This window comes from Rutilus rutilus, assembly GCF_951802725.1.
Source record: "Rutilus rutilus genome assembly, chromosome: 21".
Classification (NCBI taxonomy): Eukaryota; Metazoa; Chordata; class Actinopteri; order Cypriniformes; family Leuciscidae; genus Rutilus; species Rutilus rutilus.
Window position 1 is genome coordinate 33951109 of NC_140226.1, and position 19342 is coordinate 33970450.

The window sequence follows — 19342 nt, forward strand, 5'->3', positions numbered from 1 at the left end:
CACACATCTGTATACTGTATCAGTGTAGACAGCATCAGTCATTATAATCTGAACACATCTGTATACTGTATCAGTGTAGACGGCGTCAGTCATTATAATCTGAACACACATCTGTATGCTGCATCAGTGTAGACAGCGTCAGTCATTATAATCTGAACACACATCTGTATACTGTATCAGTGTAGACAGCGTCAGTCATTATAATCTGAACACACATCTGTATGCTGCATCAGTGTAGACAGCGTCAGTCATTATAATCTGAACACACATCTGTATACTGTATCAGTGTAGACAGCGTCAGTCATTATAATCTGAACATACATCTGTATACTGTATCAGTGTAGACAGCGTCAGTCATTATAATCTGAACACACATCTGTATACTGTATCAGTGTAGACAGCGTCAGTCATTATAATCTGAACACACATCTGTATGCTGCATCAGTGTAGACAGCGTCAGTCATTATAATCTGAACACACATCTGTATACTGTATCAGTGTAGACAGCGTCAGTCATTATAATCTGAACACACATCTGTATACTGTATCAGTGTAGACAGCGTCAGTCATTATAATCTGAACACACATCTGTATGCTGTATCAGTGTAGACAGCGTCAGTCATTATAATCTGAACACACATCTGTATACTGTATCAGTGTAGACAGCGTCAGTTATTATAATCTGAACACACATCTGTATACTGTATTAGGGCTGTGTATTGCAAGAATCTGGCGATACGATACGTATCACGATACATGGGTCACGATTCAATATATTGCAATATATTTCGATACTGTGCATTAGGCGATATATTGGGATTTTTTTAAAGTAGGACTATAATTTTAGAAAAAATTATATAAAAAAAAAAGACATGATGTGCATAAAAGTCAAAGAAGTTTACTTTAGGTTAACAATTCAGTTCACAGAAAATCAGACTGCCAGTTTGGTATTGTGGTTCACAGATTCTTATTATAGTGAGCAAATTTGTATATTTCTCAAGTAGGCCATAATAAAAGAAAATACAGAGCCCCTGTCACAATACAAAACAACAACGTGAACTGGACGAAAATGAATGAAAGTGAACAAAATGAATGTGTCATATAGGCCTATTGAAATCAAGTTTTTGATAAAAGATTTTAAAAGAACTGGACGCGCGAATGAGGCAAATTAACGTCTGCCGCGCTAAACGCCTCATTCGTGCCACAGGACCTACAGACGCGAGTAAACGCGTCTTTGCATTAACTTAACATTGAAATCACTCGCGCCAGACACTCTATTCGCGTTTGGTGTGAACGCAGCTTCACGGTGCGCGTCCACTACAGCGGCAAAACTACGCTCGGTGCCGCTGGCAACGCTGTAACGTCTCCGCTTTGGGGTGTGTCTGTTACGAGTGTGTTTGTTTTTTTCAACACACGGACAGTATAATCATCATGCACGCGATTACATTTAGAAATAGACAAGCTTTGTTTCCAAATGCACCAAGCAAAGATCCTTTCAATTTTATAAACCCAGCCAATATAATAACAATAAACACATCCAAAATAAAATCTTTAACATATATAAACAACTGCAAAGCATCTAATTTGTAAACAAAATGATTTACGCACTAAATCCATCATAAACTGCCGACCGCGTTTTTCGCTTGATATTTGCATAAAGTCGAGAACTGCCCAACCTTTTGACGCTCTCAGTCGCTCTCAACGCTTTCTCCGGTCCGCTGTCAATCCCAAAATGCACTGCTGAGCGTGAAGCTCGACTTCCATGGAATGAATTGAAAACGCTTGCTCCGCTCGCTCCGTGCCAGTGGACACGCACCGTTCGGCGAGCCTTTTAAACAACATAAACGTGAACCACCGTCTTACCATGAATATTTTTGGACGTAAAAAAAAAAAAAATCGATATTGCGTTTTTGAAAATCGATACAGTATTGCAAAATAAAATATCGCGATACTCATGTGTATCGATTTTTTTCTTACACCCCTATACTGTATCAGTGTAGACAGCTTCAGTCATTATAATCTGAACACACATCTGTATGCTGTATCAGTGTAGACAGCGTCAGTCATTATAATCTGAACACACATCTGTATACTGCATCAGTGTATCAGCGTCAGTCATTATAATCTGAACACACATCTGTATACTGTATCAGTGTATCAGCGTCAGTCATTATAATCTGAACACACATCTGTATACTGTATCAGTGTAGACAGCATCAGTCATTATAATCTGAACACACATCTGTATACTGTATCTGTGTATCAGCGTCAGTCATTATAATCTGAACACACATCTGTATACTGTATCAGTGTATCAGCGTCAGTCATTATAATCTGAACACACATCTGTATACTGTATCAGTGTAGACAGCGTCAGTCATTATAATCTGAACACACATCTGTATACTGCATCAGTGTATCAGCGTCAGTCATTAATCTGAACACATATCTGTATACTGTATCAGTGTAGACAGCGTCAGTCATTATAATCTGAACACACACCTGTATACTGTATCAGTGTAGACAGCGTCAGTCATTATAATCTGAACACACACCTGTATACTGTATCAGTGTATCAGCGTCAGTCATTATAATCTGAACACACATCTGTATGCTGTATCAGTGTAGACAGCGTCAGTCATTATAATCTGAACACACATCTGTATACTGTATCGGTGTATCAGCGTCAGTCATTATAATCTGAACACACATCTGTATGCTGTATCACTGTAGACAGCGTCAGTCATTATAATCTGAACACACATCTGTATACTGCATCAGTGTATCAGCGTCAGTCATTATAATCTGAACACACATCTGTATGCTGTATCAGTGTAGACGGCGTCAGTCATTATAATCTGAACACACATCTGTATGCTGCATCAGTGTAGACGGCGTCAGTCATTATAATCTGAACACACATCTGTATGCTGCATCAGTGTAGACAGCGTCAGTCATTATAATCTGAACACACATCTGTATACTGTATCAGTGTAGACAGCATCAGTCATTATAATCTGAACACATCTGTATACTGTATCAGTGTAGACGGCGTCAGTCATTATAATCTGAACACACATCTGTATGCTGCATCAGTGTAGACAGCGTCAGTCATTATAATCTGAACACACATCTGTATGCTGCATCAGTGTACACAGCGTCAGTCATTATAATCTGAACACACATCTGTATACTGTATCAGTGTAGACAGCGTCAGTCATTATAATCTGAACATACATCTGTATGCTGCATCAGTGTAGACAGCGTCAGTCATTATAATCTGAACACACATCTGTATACTGTATCAGTGTAGACAGCGTCAGTCATTATAATCTGAACACACATCTGTATACTGTATCAGTGTAGACAGCGTCAGTCATTATAATCTGAACACACATCTGTATGCTGTATCAGTGTAGACAGCGTCAGTCATTATAATCTGAACACACATCTGTATGCTGCATCAGTGTAGACAGCGTCAGTCATTATAATCTGAACACACATCTGTATACTGTATCAGTGTAGACAGCGTCAGTTATTATAATCTGAACACACATCTGTATACTGTATCAGTGTATCAGCGTCAGTCATTATAATCTGAACACACATCTGTATACTGTATCAGTGTATCAGCGTCAGTCATATAATCTGAACACACATCTGTATACTGTATCAGTGTATCAGCGTCAGTCATTATAATCTGAACACACATCTGTATACTGTATCAGTGTATCAGCGTCAGTCATTATAATCTGAACACACATCTGTATACTGTATCAGTGTATCAGCGTCAGTCATTATAATCTGAACACACATCTGTATATTGTATCAGTGTATCAGCGTCAGTCATTATAATCTGAACACACATCTGTATACTGCATCAGTGTATCAGCGTCAGTCATTATAATCTGAACACACATCTGTATACTGTAACAGTGTAGACAGCATCAGTCATTATAATCTGAACACACATCTGTATACTGTAACAGTGTAGACAGCGTCAGTCATTATAATCTGAACACACATCTGTATACTGTATCAGTGTATCAGCGTCAGTCATTATAATCTGAACACACATCTGTATACTGTATCAGTGTATCAGCGTCAGTCATTATAATCTGAACACACATCTGTATACTGTATCAGTGTATCAGCGTCAGTCATTATAATCTGAACACACATCTGTATACTGTATCAGTGTATCAGCGTCAGTCATTATAATCTGAACACACATCTGTATATTGTATCAGTGTATCAGCGTCAGTCATTATAATCTGAACACACATCTGTATACTGCATCAGTGTATCAGCGTCAGTCATTATAATCTGAACACACATCTGTATACTGTAACAGTGTAGACAGCATCAGTCATTATAATCTGAACACACATCTGTATACTGTAACAGTGTAGACAGCGTCAGTCATTATAATCTGAACACACATCTGTATACTGTAACAGTGTAGACAGCGTCAGTCATTATAATCTGAACACACATCTGTATGCTGTATCAGTGTAGACAGCGTCAGTCATTATAATCTGAACACACATCTGTATACTGTATCAGTGTAGACAGCGTCAGTTATTATAATCTGAACACACATCTGTATACTGTATCAGTGTATCAGCGTCAGTCATTATAATCTGAACACACATCTGTATAGTATACAGATGTGTGTTCAGATTATAATGACTGACGCTGATACACTGATACAGTATACAGTGTATACTGTATCAGTGTATCAGCGTCAGTCATTATAATCTGAACACACATCTGTATACTGTATCAGTGTATCAGCGTCAGTCATTATAATCTGAACACACATCTGTATACTGTATCAGTGTATCAGCGTCAGTCATTATAATCTGAACACACATCTGTATACTGTATCAGTGTTAGGGTTGGGCGGTATTACGGTAATATCGGATACCGCGGGATCTTAAAATAGCACCGGTATCAGTTTCAATACCGTCATTACCGGCACTTATATAGCCTATAATATATATAATTTATTTATTGCCTAAAAAATGCTTATGTGTGGTTGCAGTTTGGCAATATTTCTGGTTCCAACCGAATGAGAAGGGAGAGCCGGTAAATACTGACGAGGCAATTTGTAAATTGTGCAATAAAAAGGTGACCGCGAGAGATGTAAACACCTCTAACGTCGCATCTCCGAAACAACCGCCCACTCACTGCTGCCAGGATGCATAAGCGCATTAAGTTTCGTATTTGTTAAAATATTATAATGTTATTTTTTCCATCTTTGTTGATTATGAAAAGTGAACAGCACAAATAAGATGGGATGCATCGGGAGTCAGACGATTTGACCACTTCAATAAATTTAGTTTTGTAAAAGGCCTCTTTAAAACGAATTTCGTTTTGTATAAATTGTATCTAAATTTTTATAAAATTTTCATCAACCAATTGCCTGGATTTAATATAATCATGACATGATGGGCATGCCGCGGACACTTGCATTGAAATCTCATAAAAACCTCAGTGTAGGCTATGCCTCACAGACATGACAAATAAATAAAGCTTGAAATTTCTTTAAACGAAACAATTAAAAACGAAAGAAATAGGCAACTCACTGATTAGGCTAAGTAATCCATGATGTGCATTTCTCTCGTTCACTACAGAGATGCGATCGTCAATTTCTTTAAACGAAACAATTCAAAACGAAAAGAAAAAGGCCACTCTCTGATTGTGTAATGATGTGCATTTCTCTCTATAGGCGCGTTCACTACAGAGATGGCGATCGTCAACTTCCATCTTTGCAGAAAAGTTTTATTAATAAAAATCAATGGACACGCGTCACCGGATTACAAAGACACTTCTTGCTTGTTGCACGCACACAGATATTATGTTGAATAATGGTGGGCTCGGGCTCATAATAACAGTTAATGCCGTCGGTCTGACTCAGACACAACTTGCAGGGGTTGGGCTTGATTTTTTTGTTGTTGTTTTTTTGCCCGATCTGGCATTCAGTTTCTGAACGGTGTAGGCACAAGCCAACAGTTTGGTGACGCCGTCTGAGCCCATTATGTCATAATTTTTAATTAGTCACGGTAATACCGTATACCCCGGTAAAATAGGGAGGCGGTTTGACGGTATCAAAATTCGAATACCGCCCAAGCCTAATCAGTGTATCAGCGTCAGTCATTATAATCTGAACACACATCTGTATATTGTATCAGTGTATCAGCGTCAGTCATTATAATCTGAACACACATCTGTATACTGTATCAGTGTAGACAGCTTCAGTCAATATAATCTGAACACACATCTGTATACTGTATCAGTGTATCAGCGTCAGTCATTATAATCTGAACACACATCTGTATATTGTATCAGTGTATCAGCGTCAGTCATTATAATCTGAACACACATCTGTATACTGTATCAGTGTAGACAGCTTCAGTCATTATAATCTGAACACACATCTGTATACTGCATCAGTGTATCAGCGTCAGTCATTATAATCTGAACACACATCTGTATACTGTAACAGTGTAGACAGCATCAGTCATTATAATCTGAACACACATCTGTATACTGTAACAGTGTAGACAGCGTCAGTCATTATAATCTGAACACACATCTGTATACTGTAACAGTGTAGACAGCATCAGTCATTATAATCTGAACACACATCTGTATACTGTAACAGTGTAGACAGCATCAGTCATTATAATGGCTTCTGTTTGCTTTTGATGCAACACATCAGTGAATCCAGTGAAGGCAAATGTCAAACGTTAAGCAAATGAACGCCAGTGGACGGGGCCTATGGTGTGATGTATAACTATACATATGCAAATGTATTTGCCCGTGTGACATCACAGATCCTGCAATATCAATGTGGCAATCAAAACAAGCCATTTTTGGAGCTTGATTAAATGTATGCTATGTTTATAATGAGGAGGACATTTTGAGATTTACAGGATGTTTTAATGGTACTAAGTTCTCTTACATGTCAAAAGATCAAGGCAAATTTGATTTCTTATGTCATGACCCATTTGAAAGCAGTTTTCTACATGAATATCTTGTAAAATGTAAGTGTTTATTCCTGTGATGAAAGCTGAATTTTCAGCATCATTACTCCAGTCTTCAGTGTCACATGATCCTTTGGAAATCATTATAATATGATGATTTGATGCTCAAGAAACATTTATGATTATTATCAATGTTAAAAACGGTTTTGTTGTGTCATATTTTTGTGGAAAATATAATGCATGTTTTTTTCAGGATTCTTTGATAAATTCAAATGAGATAAATGAGTTCAAAAGAATAGCATTTATTTTTTTGTCATCAAAAAACGTGTCATCAAAAGGTGGAAGGCTCAACTCATTCAACTAGATAGAGAAAGTGTACTAGTCACTGTGAATTAGTCACTGTGAATCACAAGTATTGAGTCAATAGCTGGTTGTAATTGCAACTACGTCACACAGAGTCGATTATAGATTATCTCATTCACATCTTCAACTCCAGCCTCAGACACTGTGAGTTACACTGCACAATCTCACAGCGCCCTCTAGTGTTACACAAGCCTATATCACTATCATAAATGCAGATCAAATACAGAACTATTGAAAACAAAACCTGTAATAAGAAACATATAGTAGCATACCACTAATATATTTAGGTCTATATGTAGAAAGACTAAGTCAAAATATTGAACAATGCACAAATTCATGCCCTTATGGAGGCAAGAGTAAAGATTATCATATTAATGCACTGTATAAGAAACAATGTAATTTTCACTTTTGTTTAGCCTTCAGGCTTAAAGCAAAAGTCTAGATGAAAACTGCATTATAATTATTTGAAACAAAATTATTTTTACTTGACATCTTTACAACTACACCAAGAAATAATGACATTCAAATTTAAACATTCAAAATTCAGTCAAACAATATATTTCATATCTAGCGTTACAGTTACCCTGAACTTACAATACGAGAAAAAAACTTGTAAAGTTCATGTACATGTTAAATTAACTTTAGTTTAGTTTAAAATGTCTTAAAAGCTAATAATCCCACTTATGATCCCATTATGAGTTATTAGGCCTACATCCCCTCACCGTCACCGTACAACATATTAGACAGAGATTATTATTAAACATGACTAGTATTCTGACCTTCTACTTCTATTTCTGAATTAAGTTCATTATAAACATTTTCCAGATCATTTACTCTGGATTGAATGATGGTTGTGGTGGAGCCGGGCGTTTCTGGATCATCAGAGAAATGACCTTCTATGTCTTTGTGAATGTGGTAGTAATACAGGAAGAAGAAAAACCCTGAAAAAAAAAAAAAAATCTGAGAAAATAATTTCCTCAAATACATTTCACAGATTTTAAGTCGCTTACATAATTTTTTTTTAAACTGTAACACATAAAATATCAACTCCAATTATAACATTATAATTAATTCTATATTTTGAAAATCAATTAAAAATCACTCATGAATTCAAATAATTTGCTGAAATCTGTTGGAAAAATAGCTTTCTATTAAACCAAATGTAATGATGAATGTGATTTGTTTCTCACCCTGAAATGAGTTCAACACAGTGAAGATGTAATATGAGGGAATGAGCATCGGTCCATAACTGAAGAACGCCACAGCCCACGTCAGGCCGAAGAGCAGGAACAAACTCAACACCATCATGAGCTGCTTTCTGAACATCTTTCTCTTGCCGTCAGGCGCTCTTATGTGTCGGGATTGGACAATCTTAGTGACGATCATGATGAAGATTCCAGTTGTGAAGATGAAGACTAAAGTGTAGTAGCCAATGTTCACTATGTAGTGAATTAAAGGATCTGTAATCCAGCACCTATAGTTAGAAGAGAGTGAAATATAATCAGAAGACACTTAAAGTGCCCCTATTATGCTTATTCAGATATTACCGTTCATGCAGTGCGTAATAGAGCTGTTTGTTGGAATAGTTCATGCAGTGTGTAATAGAGCTGATGTCAATTTACGCAAATTCCCACAAACGATCATCGTTTAAATTAACAATCAATTAATCGACTAATACCATGTGTGTCACCAATGCCGCCTCAGATGCGTGTTAGTCAGAATGTGTAACTCATGCTCTTTCCATAATGCGCTGAAACACAGCAACTAAACCCAATCAATTCACAATGACTTATTAACCTCTCGATTCGGACCCCCCTTTTGAGCCCAAAACAGGAAAATGACATGCTTGAACTCAAATGGTTGTCTTTCCTAAACTATTTGGAGTATTAGCTTAGTTGTTATATCATTTGAAAGAAGACAAATGGAGCTTTATTCAAAAACAATACAAGTACAAAAATATATATATTTTTTTAAAGTTAGACAAGCTGGAGTATAATGGAATGAAAATGTTTTGTGCATAACATATTTTTATCATAATTAAATAATAAAGATGCCTGCGACAGCTAGAAATACAATGGGCCCAAAGCCACAAGTCTAAAGAAGTTATGTTTCAAGTTATGTTTTATGTTTGAGGATGATATAACAAAAAATGAGGTTCCTGCAAGTTTTTTTCTCTGACTAGTGCCTTTTTCGAGAATGGCCACTTGGAGCTCCAAAGTGCCCCTCGGTAAGAAAATCATCTGAGGGCTAGAGAAAGCTTTTACAGTTACAGTTACCACATATGTATAAACCATTTCTTTATTTTTTAAATAATAAAAAATGATTTCATGATGTTAAAAGTTGGAGAATTTAAATCGTGCACACGATTTTTACTGCATTCATTACTAAATTCACACAAAATTAGCTGTATACAAAAAAGCACTTTTACAGTCTTTAAAGTCAGTTTTTGTCTCCATACATGGAAAGTACGTTGATTGCCAGCCGTTGATTGTCGTGTCCAGACTAGGGATGTCCTGATACAAATGAAATAAACAGTGTTTTTAGAGTTTTTCGGGTAGATCTAACAGGTACAGAAATTTGAATAAAGTAATCAAATGTGAAAAAAAGCATATTCATTACTGTATAAATTATATAGATCTATAGATATTTTTGTAAAGTTGAAAAGGGTAGCCTATTTAGTCAAGAGCAGTGAGTATTTCTTTGTCCTTTGTTTGATTAACATTAAAACACAGAAGCAGGTTTATCAAACTGCTGCCCCTTTAAGACCGAGTGCACGGACCGCATTTGAACATGGCTACGTTCATTTGAGATATAACCCACTTTGTTTACTATAGGATACTCGCCAAGACGGGCGTTATTACATAATTTTGTGTGAATTCGTCCGTACAAGTGCAAGACGTGAAAGACAATTTAATTCAGTATTCGCACGCTGAGATGCTGGTTTTGCATTCATGGAACTTCTTGACCTGCACACATCCTGTAATAATGTAGGGAACCACTCGTTATACTTAAATCAGGTAACAGTTCATGTTTTACTTTACTTACACATACTATTTAGTTTTCATCCAAATAACATGTGCTTGAGTGAACGATCAGCAATCAAGAGCATTCAACAGAAGTGCGCTCTCTCTCTCTCTCTCTCTCTCTCTCTCTCTCTCTCTCTCTCTCTCTCTCTCTCGTCAGTTAAACTTAATAATAAGCTACATGGCTCATTTTATTTTCTTTGCCATTGACATCCGACTGAATAAACTTTCCACTGATGTCTGTTTAAAGGGATGTGTTCGCAAAGTGTACGTGGTATCGGCAAATTTTTATGAGTACGAGTATATGAGGACAGTATCGGCCCGATCCCCGATGCCAGTATCGGTATCGGGCCATCCCTAGTCCAGACATATAAACAGATGCTACATCACTAGGCCTTCGTAAGCAATCGCTAAATTTATGGTCTATTCAAACAGCAGTCGGGCTCCAAAAGCAATCGTTTGGAGGCTATACATGAACTATTATTGCAATGATGGCCAATCATTCAGACAAATGAATGTCTCCCAAAACAATCGACTGTCTCAATAGATATTGATATTGCATACATATTCCGATAGTGGTGTCTACAGAATGAGAGAACAAGCATTGCTGATTCTGCCGCTGACTTCACTCTCCAAATCTTTCTTCTCCTCGCTTCTTCTCTAATGCCGAGTTCACACTGAACGATTTTAGGCCAGATTTTCGCTCGCCGACAGGTTCTGTGAGATCGCCGACAAATGCCCGAAATCATAGGCAAATCGGTGCTCGTTCACGCGAGTGACAATCACGCAGTGTGAATTATCAAAGACGCGATTTCAGAGAATCGCCGACGAGTCCGTCTGCCGCCCGTGAAATATTCGGCATGCTGAATATCTGGACCTGTCGGCGATTCAAAATACTGCTGTGTGAATGTGTTCTGACTGAAAACTACATCAGCGATGACCGACAGCCAATGAGAGAGCAAGAAACAGGACAGCAGGATGTTCGGGGGAGGAGTTATAGACCAGAATATCAGTATTTTAATAGATATATTTACAATTATATCAAACAGAAACAAAGCACAAACATTTGCTTGACCAGCAGCAATAGCAGCACAATGCAAAATAATTTATTTACCCCCAACTCTCTTTGCAGAACACACACTCCTTGCTCTCGTCTCCCCAACCATTTCCTCCTGCATAATAATTTTTTTCTCCTTTTCCCTGCAAGTCAGCGCACAGACAATTTGGATCGCAATCTTCTTGCAGGCATTCATTTTAAATAACAATTTCGGTCTCATGCATGTGTGATCTTGCGTTATTTCCTAATCACTTCTCGTGTTTTTGGTTGTGAAACGTAGTTTGCGATTCTTCCTATTGTAAAGTCATGCGTTGTGAAACCTGTCGCTGATCCATCATGCAGTGAACACAGCAGCAACTGAATGATACCCCAGATAGTCGTGCAGTGTGAAAAGAACAGTGACCCGACTACTTTGAAAATCGTGCGGTGTGAACTCGGCATAACACATCCTCTTGAGGGAAATAAAATGTTTTTGGTCACGAGGATTTGTTTTTCAAGCAAATGAAATCTGTACTGTACATCTGTACTGTTGTGCACATGCGTAAGGTAAACAGCTCACATGTTGTTGGAATCGTCTTGGCATTGGCTAAAAGTTTTGTCCATCAAAATTTTACTACAATGGCCCGCCCTCCCGTGGGCTCACCACCTGCAGGAGGGACCGTAAGGGGCCGGTGCATAGTGGATCGGGCGGCAGCCGAAGGCGGGGGCCCCAACATCCCGATCTCTGGACACAGAAACTGGCTTTAGGGACGTGGAACGTCACATCGCTCGCTCGTTGCTTCCCTGCGCCTTCGGGTTGGGAACAGGTCTCTCATTGTCGTGTGTGCCTACGGGCCGAACGGCAATGCAGAGTACCTGGCCCTCTTGGGGTCTCTGGGAGGGGTGCTGGAAAGTGCTCCGACTGGGGACTCCGTCGTTCTACTGGGGGACTTCAACGCCCAAGTGGGCAGTGACAGTGACACCTAGATTGGCATGATTAGGAGGAACGGCCCCTCTGATCTGAACCCGAGCGGTGTTCTGTTATTGGACTTCTGTGCTAGTTACAGCTTGTCCATAAAGAATACTATGTTCAAGCATAAGGGTGTCCATCAGTGCACGTGGCACCAAGACCCCCTAGGCCAGAGGTCGATGATCGACTTTGGGGTCATTTCATCCGACCTCCGGCCGTATGTCTTGGACACTCGGGTAAAGAGAGAGGCGGAGCTGTCAACTGATCACCATCTGGTGGTGAGTTAGATCCGATGGCGGGGGAGGAAGCCGGACCGACTCAGCAGACCCAAACGTACTGTGAGGGTCTGTTGGGAACGTTTGGCCAAGTCCCCTGTCAGAGAGATCTTCAACTCCCACCTCCGGCGGAGCTTCGACCGGATCTCGAGGGAGTCTGGAGATATTGAGTCCGAGTGGACCATGTTCTCCACCTCCATTGTCGTCACGGCAGTTTGGAGCTGTGGCTGTAAGGTCTCCGGTGCCTGTTGTGGCGGCAATCCCCGAACCCGCTGGTGGACACTGGAAGTAAGGGATACTGTCAAGTTGAAGGAGTCCTATCAGGCATAGTTGGCTTGTGGGACTCCTGAGGCAGCTGACGGGGTACCGGCAGGCCAAGCGGACGGCAGCCCGGGTGGTTGTGGAGGCAAAAAATCGGGCCTGGGAAGAGTTCGATGATGCCATGGAGAAGGATTATCGGTTGGCCTCGAAGAGATCGTCCGGCGCTTCAGGGGGAAGCAGTGTCCTATTAACACTGTTTACAGTGGAGGTGGGCGACTGTTGACCTCAACTGGGGATATCGTCGGACGGTGGAAGGACTATTTCGAGGATCTCCTCGATCCCACCGACACATCTTACATTGAGTAAGCAAAGGCCGAGGGCTCGGAGGTGGACTCGTCCATCACCTAAGCTGAAGTCACCAAGGTAGTCAAGAAGCTCCTCGGTGGCAAGGCGCCGGGGGTGGATGAGATACGCCCTGAGTACCTCAAGTCTCTGGATGTTGTGGGGCTGTCTTGGCTGACACGACTCTGCATCATCGCGTGGCGGTCAGCGACAATACCTCTTTGCTGGCAAACCAGGGTGGTGGTCCCTCTTTTTAAGAAGGGGGACCGGAGGGTGTGTTCCAACTACAGGGGGATCACATTTCTCAGCCTGCCCGGGAAAGTCTATGCCAGGGTACTGGAAATGAGAATTCGGCCGATAGTAGAACCTCGGATTCAGGAGGAACAGTGCGGTTTTGAGGGAAGGATGGAAAGGGAGATTGACAGATGGATCGGTGCAGCTTCTGCAGTAATGTGGTCGATGTACAGGTCTGTTGTGGTGAAGGAGCTGAGCTGCGAGGCGAAGCTCTCGATTTACCGGTCAATCTACGTTCCTACTCTCACCTATGGTCATGAGCTGTGGGTCATGACCGAAAGGACCAGATCCCGGATACAGGCGGCCGAAATGAGCTGTCTCTGCAGGGTGGCTGGGCGCTCCCTTAGAGATAGGGTGAGGAGCTCGGTCACTCGGGAGGAGCTCAGAGTAGAGCTGCTGGTGGCTCGGGCATCTGTTCCGGATGCCTCCTGGACGCCTTCCCGGGGAGGTGTTCCAGGCGCGTCCCACCGGGGAAGACCTAGGATTATGTCTCCCGGCTGGCCTGGCAACGCCTCGGTATCCCCCCGGAAGAGCTGGAGGAAGTGTCTAGGGAGAGGGAAGTCTGGGCATCTCTGCTTAGACTGCTGCCCCCTGCGACCCGGCCCCGGATAAGCGGAAGAAGATGGATGGATGGATGGATGACAATGGCTTGAGAATATGCCTCTCAAGAGATGTCACAAGATCTGACAGTACTGCTTGGATATTATAAATAATTTATAGAAGAATGATGATGGAGAGCACATTGTTCAGGCGAACTCTGATGTAAACAATGGACAATATATCAATATTTCACGGATTTAACGCTTTGGTGGACAAAAAGTGCTGTTGGATGTTTTTCAATGGACACTTTACCCATGGACATTTTACCCAAGTGTGATGGATTGGATTCATCTCGCGATCGCTAATTCATAAACATAGGTATGAAGTCCCGTTTTGATTTTGCGTGTTGTCATTTGCACTCCTGACACAAATTACAGTATTACTGTTGCTGGAGCATCTATATCGTAAAACAGACACCATAAATTGACCATAAACCCTTAGAAATTTCAAATGATGTAATTTATCATTCTTAATATTTTAAGATAGTATTTTATATAGTAAATGTATACGAGGTCAAGAGGTTAAAGTTCCATAATAGGGGCACTTTAAGTTTTATTAATTTATGCATTTATGACATCAGAACAACTTACATTTGTGTGTTTTTTCCAGACGTTGTGTTTATGATCCGTGTTTTATATCCTCCTATTGAAACAACAGCTACGACTATCGGAGCCGGAAACGCTGAAAGAGATCAGGGTTATTATAGGTAACTAAAACTAAAACATTGAAACATTTCCATTACTTGAAATAAAATAAACTTTAACTGAAAATAAAATATTAAAAAAGCATTTTATTTCAGCTAGTTGCCAAGGCAACATTTCTTATATTCATTTAATTTAATTTAACTTGATTAACTTGATTTTACTAAAATTACTAAAATTCATATGAAAATACCACTGATAGAGACAATTAATGAAGACAAGCTGCTGAAGTAAAGGTCAAAAACATAAAAGTATCATGACAGTAGTTCATAAGACTTATGCACAATATAGGCCTAGGCTATATTCTTTTTCGGGTGAACTTGATTTTACAGTCTGACTTGCTGGTTTTTGTTTTAAAAGGTTTTATTTCTTAAGGCAAAAGTATAACGTGTTTTGTTCATATAACTCACTCCAGCCGAACACTGTGATCTTCCTCATGTAGTTTGTGATGGTGACGTTCTGTCTGATGAGCCATAAGTACATATGAAGAGCTTGAATGAAGAACCAGGTGAATGTAGTCAGCATGGAGTAATGCATGAGCAGCGCTATGAAGACACACGCAGCCTTGTCTCCTGTGTTGGCGACACTCTCGTTTGACAAAAAGGATAAATTCAGGAGAAGTAAAGCCACAAACATGTTCATCAAGATCTTTGTGGCCTGGTTTGATCTGGCTTTCCTGTTCGAATATAAAAACAACCTGTATTTGTAACATGCATTTAGCAGATGCTTTTATCCAAAAGAGGAGCCACCATATCGTTATCGGCCGATAAATGCTCAGTTTTACATTTTAACATCATAAACCTGATAAGTGTAGCATGCAGCACAAATCTGTCATATAGGCTACATCAAATTATAATGAGAACACGACTGTAAAAGAATGTTGTGAATTCTTTGTGTGCCTGTGTTTTAGTCATAGACTGTAAAAAATATGGACAAAGCGTCTGTGACGTCACCCATAGACTTTCTGAAGAACGGTTTTGAAGCCAATTATGGGGGGTATGGGCGGCGCCATCTTGGAAAATCTTGGGAAATCCTAACCCCGCCCACCTTCTGCACGCGTCACTCAGCTCGCTTTGCTACTCCGGTTATCTCTGTGTATATTTTAGGCAACGAAATATGTTATAAAACACCATACTAACTCTTTTCGTTTTCATTTAAAGAAATCTTAAACATTATAGCCACACAAAAAGAAATCTTAAACATTATAGCCACACAAATGTGGTTCAGGCAACACGTATTGATTATATTCACTGCACATAACGTTTGCCTATTCATAAAAAAACAAAATATAAAACACAAACCTGCCTCTTTTCGTTTTAAATATAATATAAAAATATTAAACATTTTAATATGGTCCAGGCAATATGTGCATTAGTACTAAACAACAGATTTAGCAGTAAACAACATTACAGATCATCTTCGTTGTATTCAAATTTAAAATGACAAAACTCAACCCAGTCTCTTTTTGTTAAATTTCAGTTTTATCAATATTAGCCATTATAAAAGTATAAGTAAAAGGTACAAGAAGCTATTCAAATAAAGCAAACAATTCAGTCAAACATACAAAGTCAGCGCTCTAGTCTAACCATACAACGGTAAAGTTAAATAGCTTATAAAGTTATGAAACTTCCCCACAGCCAAAACGATTGCCCAGGGAACAAATTATAGATTCACGAGACCAAAAATCGCCCATTAGATATAGACAAGACGAATTATATCTCATGTTTAACCACTACAGAGACGCCAGAGTCCGCGGCAAACGTCAGAACGACTAGCCGAGGAAAGACTGTACCAGGCGGGGTACATGAGCGCCGAGCGCCCGGTGATCGTCTGGATCTCACAACTGGATAAAATTTTCATAAATCTTTAAATAAACCACAGATTTGAGCTTTAAACAACTACATTCTCGCCTGGAAAAACTCTTAAAACTACATTTCATGATACAGAAACAGTAGTATTTATATTTCAACTGTTCAAAAATGGCGCTTCTTATTTTGACATTCTCCTTGGCGCAACCTAAGCTGTCAATCAAGCTGTCAATCAAAGTTAACCACGCCCTTATTTGTCATACATTTTATATCTAAATACGATCTAAACTAACGAGTTAGAAAAAAATTCACCCCCCTCACAGTTGTCAGGCACTCGGAAGCTATCGAAAAATACAATAAAAGTCCATGGGACCAACCTGTAAAAACATGAATTTATTCTGTGAAAACTGACATTTTAACATGGGGTCTATGGACATTTGCTCCCTTTTGGGACCTCCCTCTAGCGGATTTTCGATGTATTGCAGTTTTTCGCACTTCCGGGTAGGCTTCATTTTTCAGATTAGAATGTTGCCGCTTGGTTTTAGTACGTCAGGGCTTCAGACTGCAACCTTTTTTCCTGCCGGTGCCACAATTTATTTTAGAGGTCGCATTGTTGCCTCCACCACATTGCCAAACTCATTAGAGCTGCCTTTCCAGTTGCATATGAGAAACATCAAATGGAAAATGAAAGTGGAACGAAACCACGCTTCTTGTTTGAGCTGCGCAGCGCGGACCGTTTATCAGCTTGGACCAACAGAAAAGCGCAATCTTAGAAGAACAGGGCCGATCTCGATCACGTGACATCGTTCATACAAAGCGATGGGATATCCTGTGAGAAAGCATTTGAATTTGCCATATTAATAACATCGCAGCGAGATCTAGTTTAAAGCATCTAAATAACATCGCTGCGAGATCTAGTTTGAAGTATTCAAATTCGACCCAAATATCAGATATCCAATTCCTTGTTTGCATTATTTGGGTATTTTATTTGTTTATTTCGTTAGGAAATAGATTTCTTTGGTAACACTTTAAAACAGTCTCATTTGTTAACGCATTAACTAACATGAACAAACAGAGCGATAACCTTTGTTAATGTTAGTTATTAAAATATAAGTTCATACTGCATTAAATAATGCTAACCGATACAACTTTGCATCTTAAAAATGTCTTAGAAAATGTTGAGATTTAACATTAACTAAGATGAATAAATCCTGCAGTTGTATTGTTCATTCATTATTAGTTCATTAACTAATGCTAACAAAATGAAACCTTATTGTAAAGTGTTACCAATTTTCTTTTTCTTTTTTTTTTATAACGAAAGTTGGCCATAGGAGTCTAAAATTAAAAAAAGGCAAGGAATCTTACAGTGGTTCAAACTAGGCTATTGTAATTTATATGATTTATGTAAATGACTTTTAATGGTTAGCCTTTTGTTTTTATAATCAGGCTCTTAAATTATATCAGAATTAGGATTTAGATTTATCGGTCAATATATCGGTTATCAGCTTTCAAATATAAAGAATTATCGGTTTCGGCCAAAATGTTCATGTCGGTGTATCCCTAAATGCAACAGGTCCAAAAACTTTGAACTTCAATACTTGAAGCACTAATAGCACAAACTAGGTGTTAAACATTAAGAGACTCTACCGTAACAGGAAATGCATGAACAGAGTGACGGCCTGAAAAAACATGGAGATGCCACAGCCGATAGAAGTGATGAAGCTCAATGATTCCACATACGGCGCTGTGCTGTTTGCATTTATATCTGGAGGAGACTGAGAGATCAGAGAAATATATGTGAACCAAAAGACTCTGATATTGATTTCATGGGGTCTTTAAACGAAACTGAGAAGCTTCTCACCATCAGCACTGCAAAGAACGTCAGATGTGAACATGAGCACTTTATGGTGTTATTGTTGATTTTTACTGTCTCACATCCGGACGTCGACCATGTTAGATTTCCTTAGAAGGAAAAACAGTGCGTAATTAAAAATATTATAATTAGGTTTGTTGATGGGAACTGATCAATAGATCCATAAGTAAATTTACCGTTGCCACCCCAAGATTTGCAGGACGCATTCCTGACCTGTAAGAACATGTTTGATTATTATTTTGATTTCACAGTGTCAGGTCATCATCATCATCATAATAATAATAATAATAATAATAATAATAGTTTTGCAAAAAAAAAAAAAAACCTTCATTACCAGATCTTTATGTGTAAAGAACATTTCAATATTGTTGGTAAGGTTGGAGATATTGGCCCTCATCGTTATTCCATAAACCTCATTATTCAAAGTTCGATCCTAAATTAGAAAACATACATAAAGCAAATCAAACATAAAAGTGTGAAAACAATAGATCAAGAAGCTTGAATCTTGAAGTGCCCCTTTTATGATATTTCGAATATTCCCTTTCATGCATTGTGTAATATAGGCCTAGCTGTTTGTGAATGTAAACGTTCTGCAAAACTTTGAAGTTGAAAGTGACTCACGTTATTACTGTCTTACTGAAATACTTCTGCTAAGCTTTTGTGGGCCACTATTACCTTAAACCAGTGGTTCTCAAATGTTTTTGGTTGCGCCCCCCTTTAAACCTTTGAAAAATGTTATAAATATTTATACATTTTTTATATATATATATATATATATATATATATATATATATATATATATAT

At 39.0% G+C, this 19342-nt stretch overlaps 1 protein-coding gene across 1 annotated transcript; it reads right to left on the bottom strand.

Annotated features, from left to right (window-relative positions):
• Positions 1-7275: 7275 nt before the first annotated feature.
• Positions 7276-19064, bottom strand: LOC311280912 (adhesion G-protein coupled receptor G2-like). Its single transcript, XM_084393436.1, has 8 exons — positions 18873-19064; positions 18715-18751; positions 18527-18627; positions 18313-18440; positions 15268-15533; positions 14747-14837; positions 8546-8829; positions 7276-8296 (listed from the first exon to the last, which is right to left on the bottom strand). Exons 1-8 carry the CDS (start codon positions 18933-18935, stop codon positions 8112-8114), a joined length of 1155 nt encoding a protein of 384 aa, XP_084249562.1. The 5' UTR covers positions 18936-19064; the 3' UTR covers positions 7276-8111.
• Between the last annotated feature and the right edge of the window lie 278 nt (positions 19065-19342).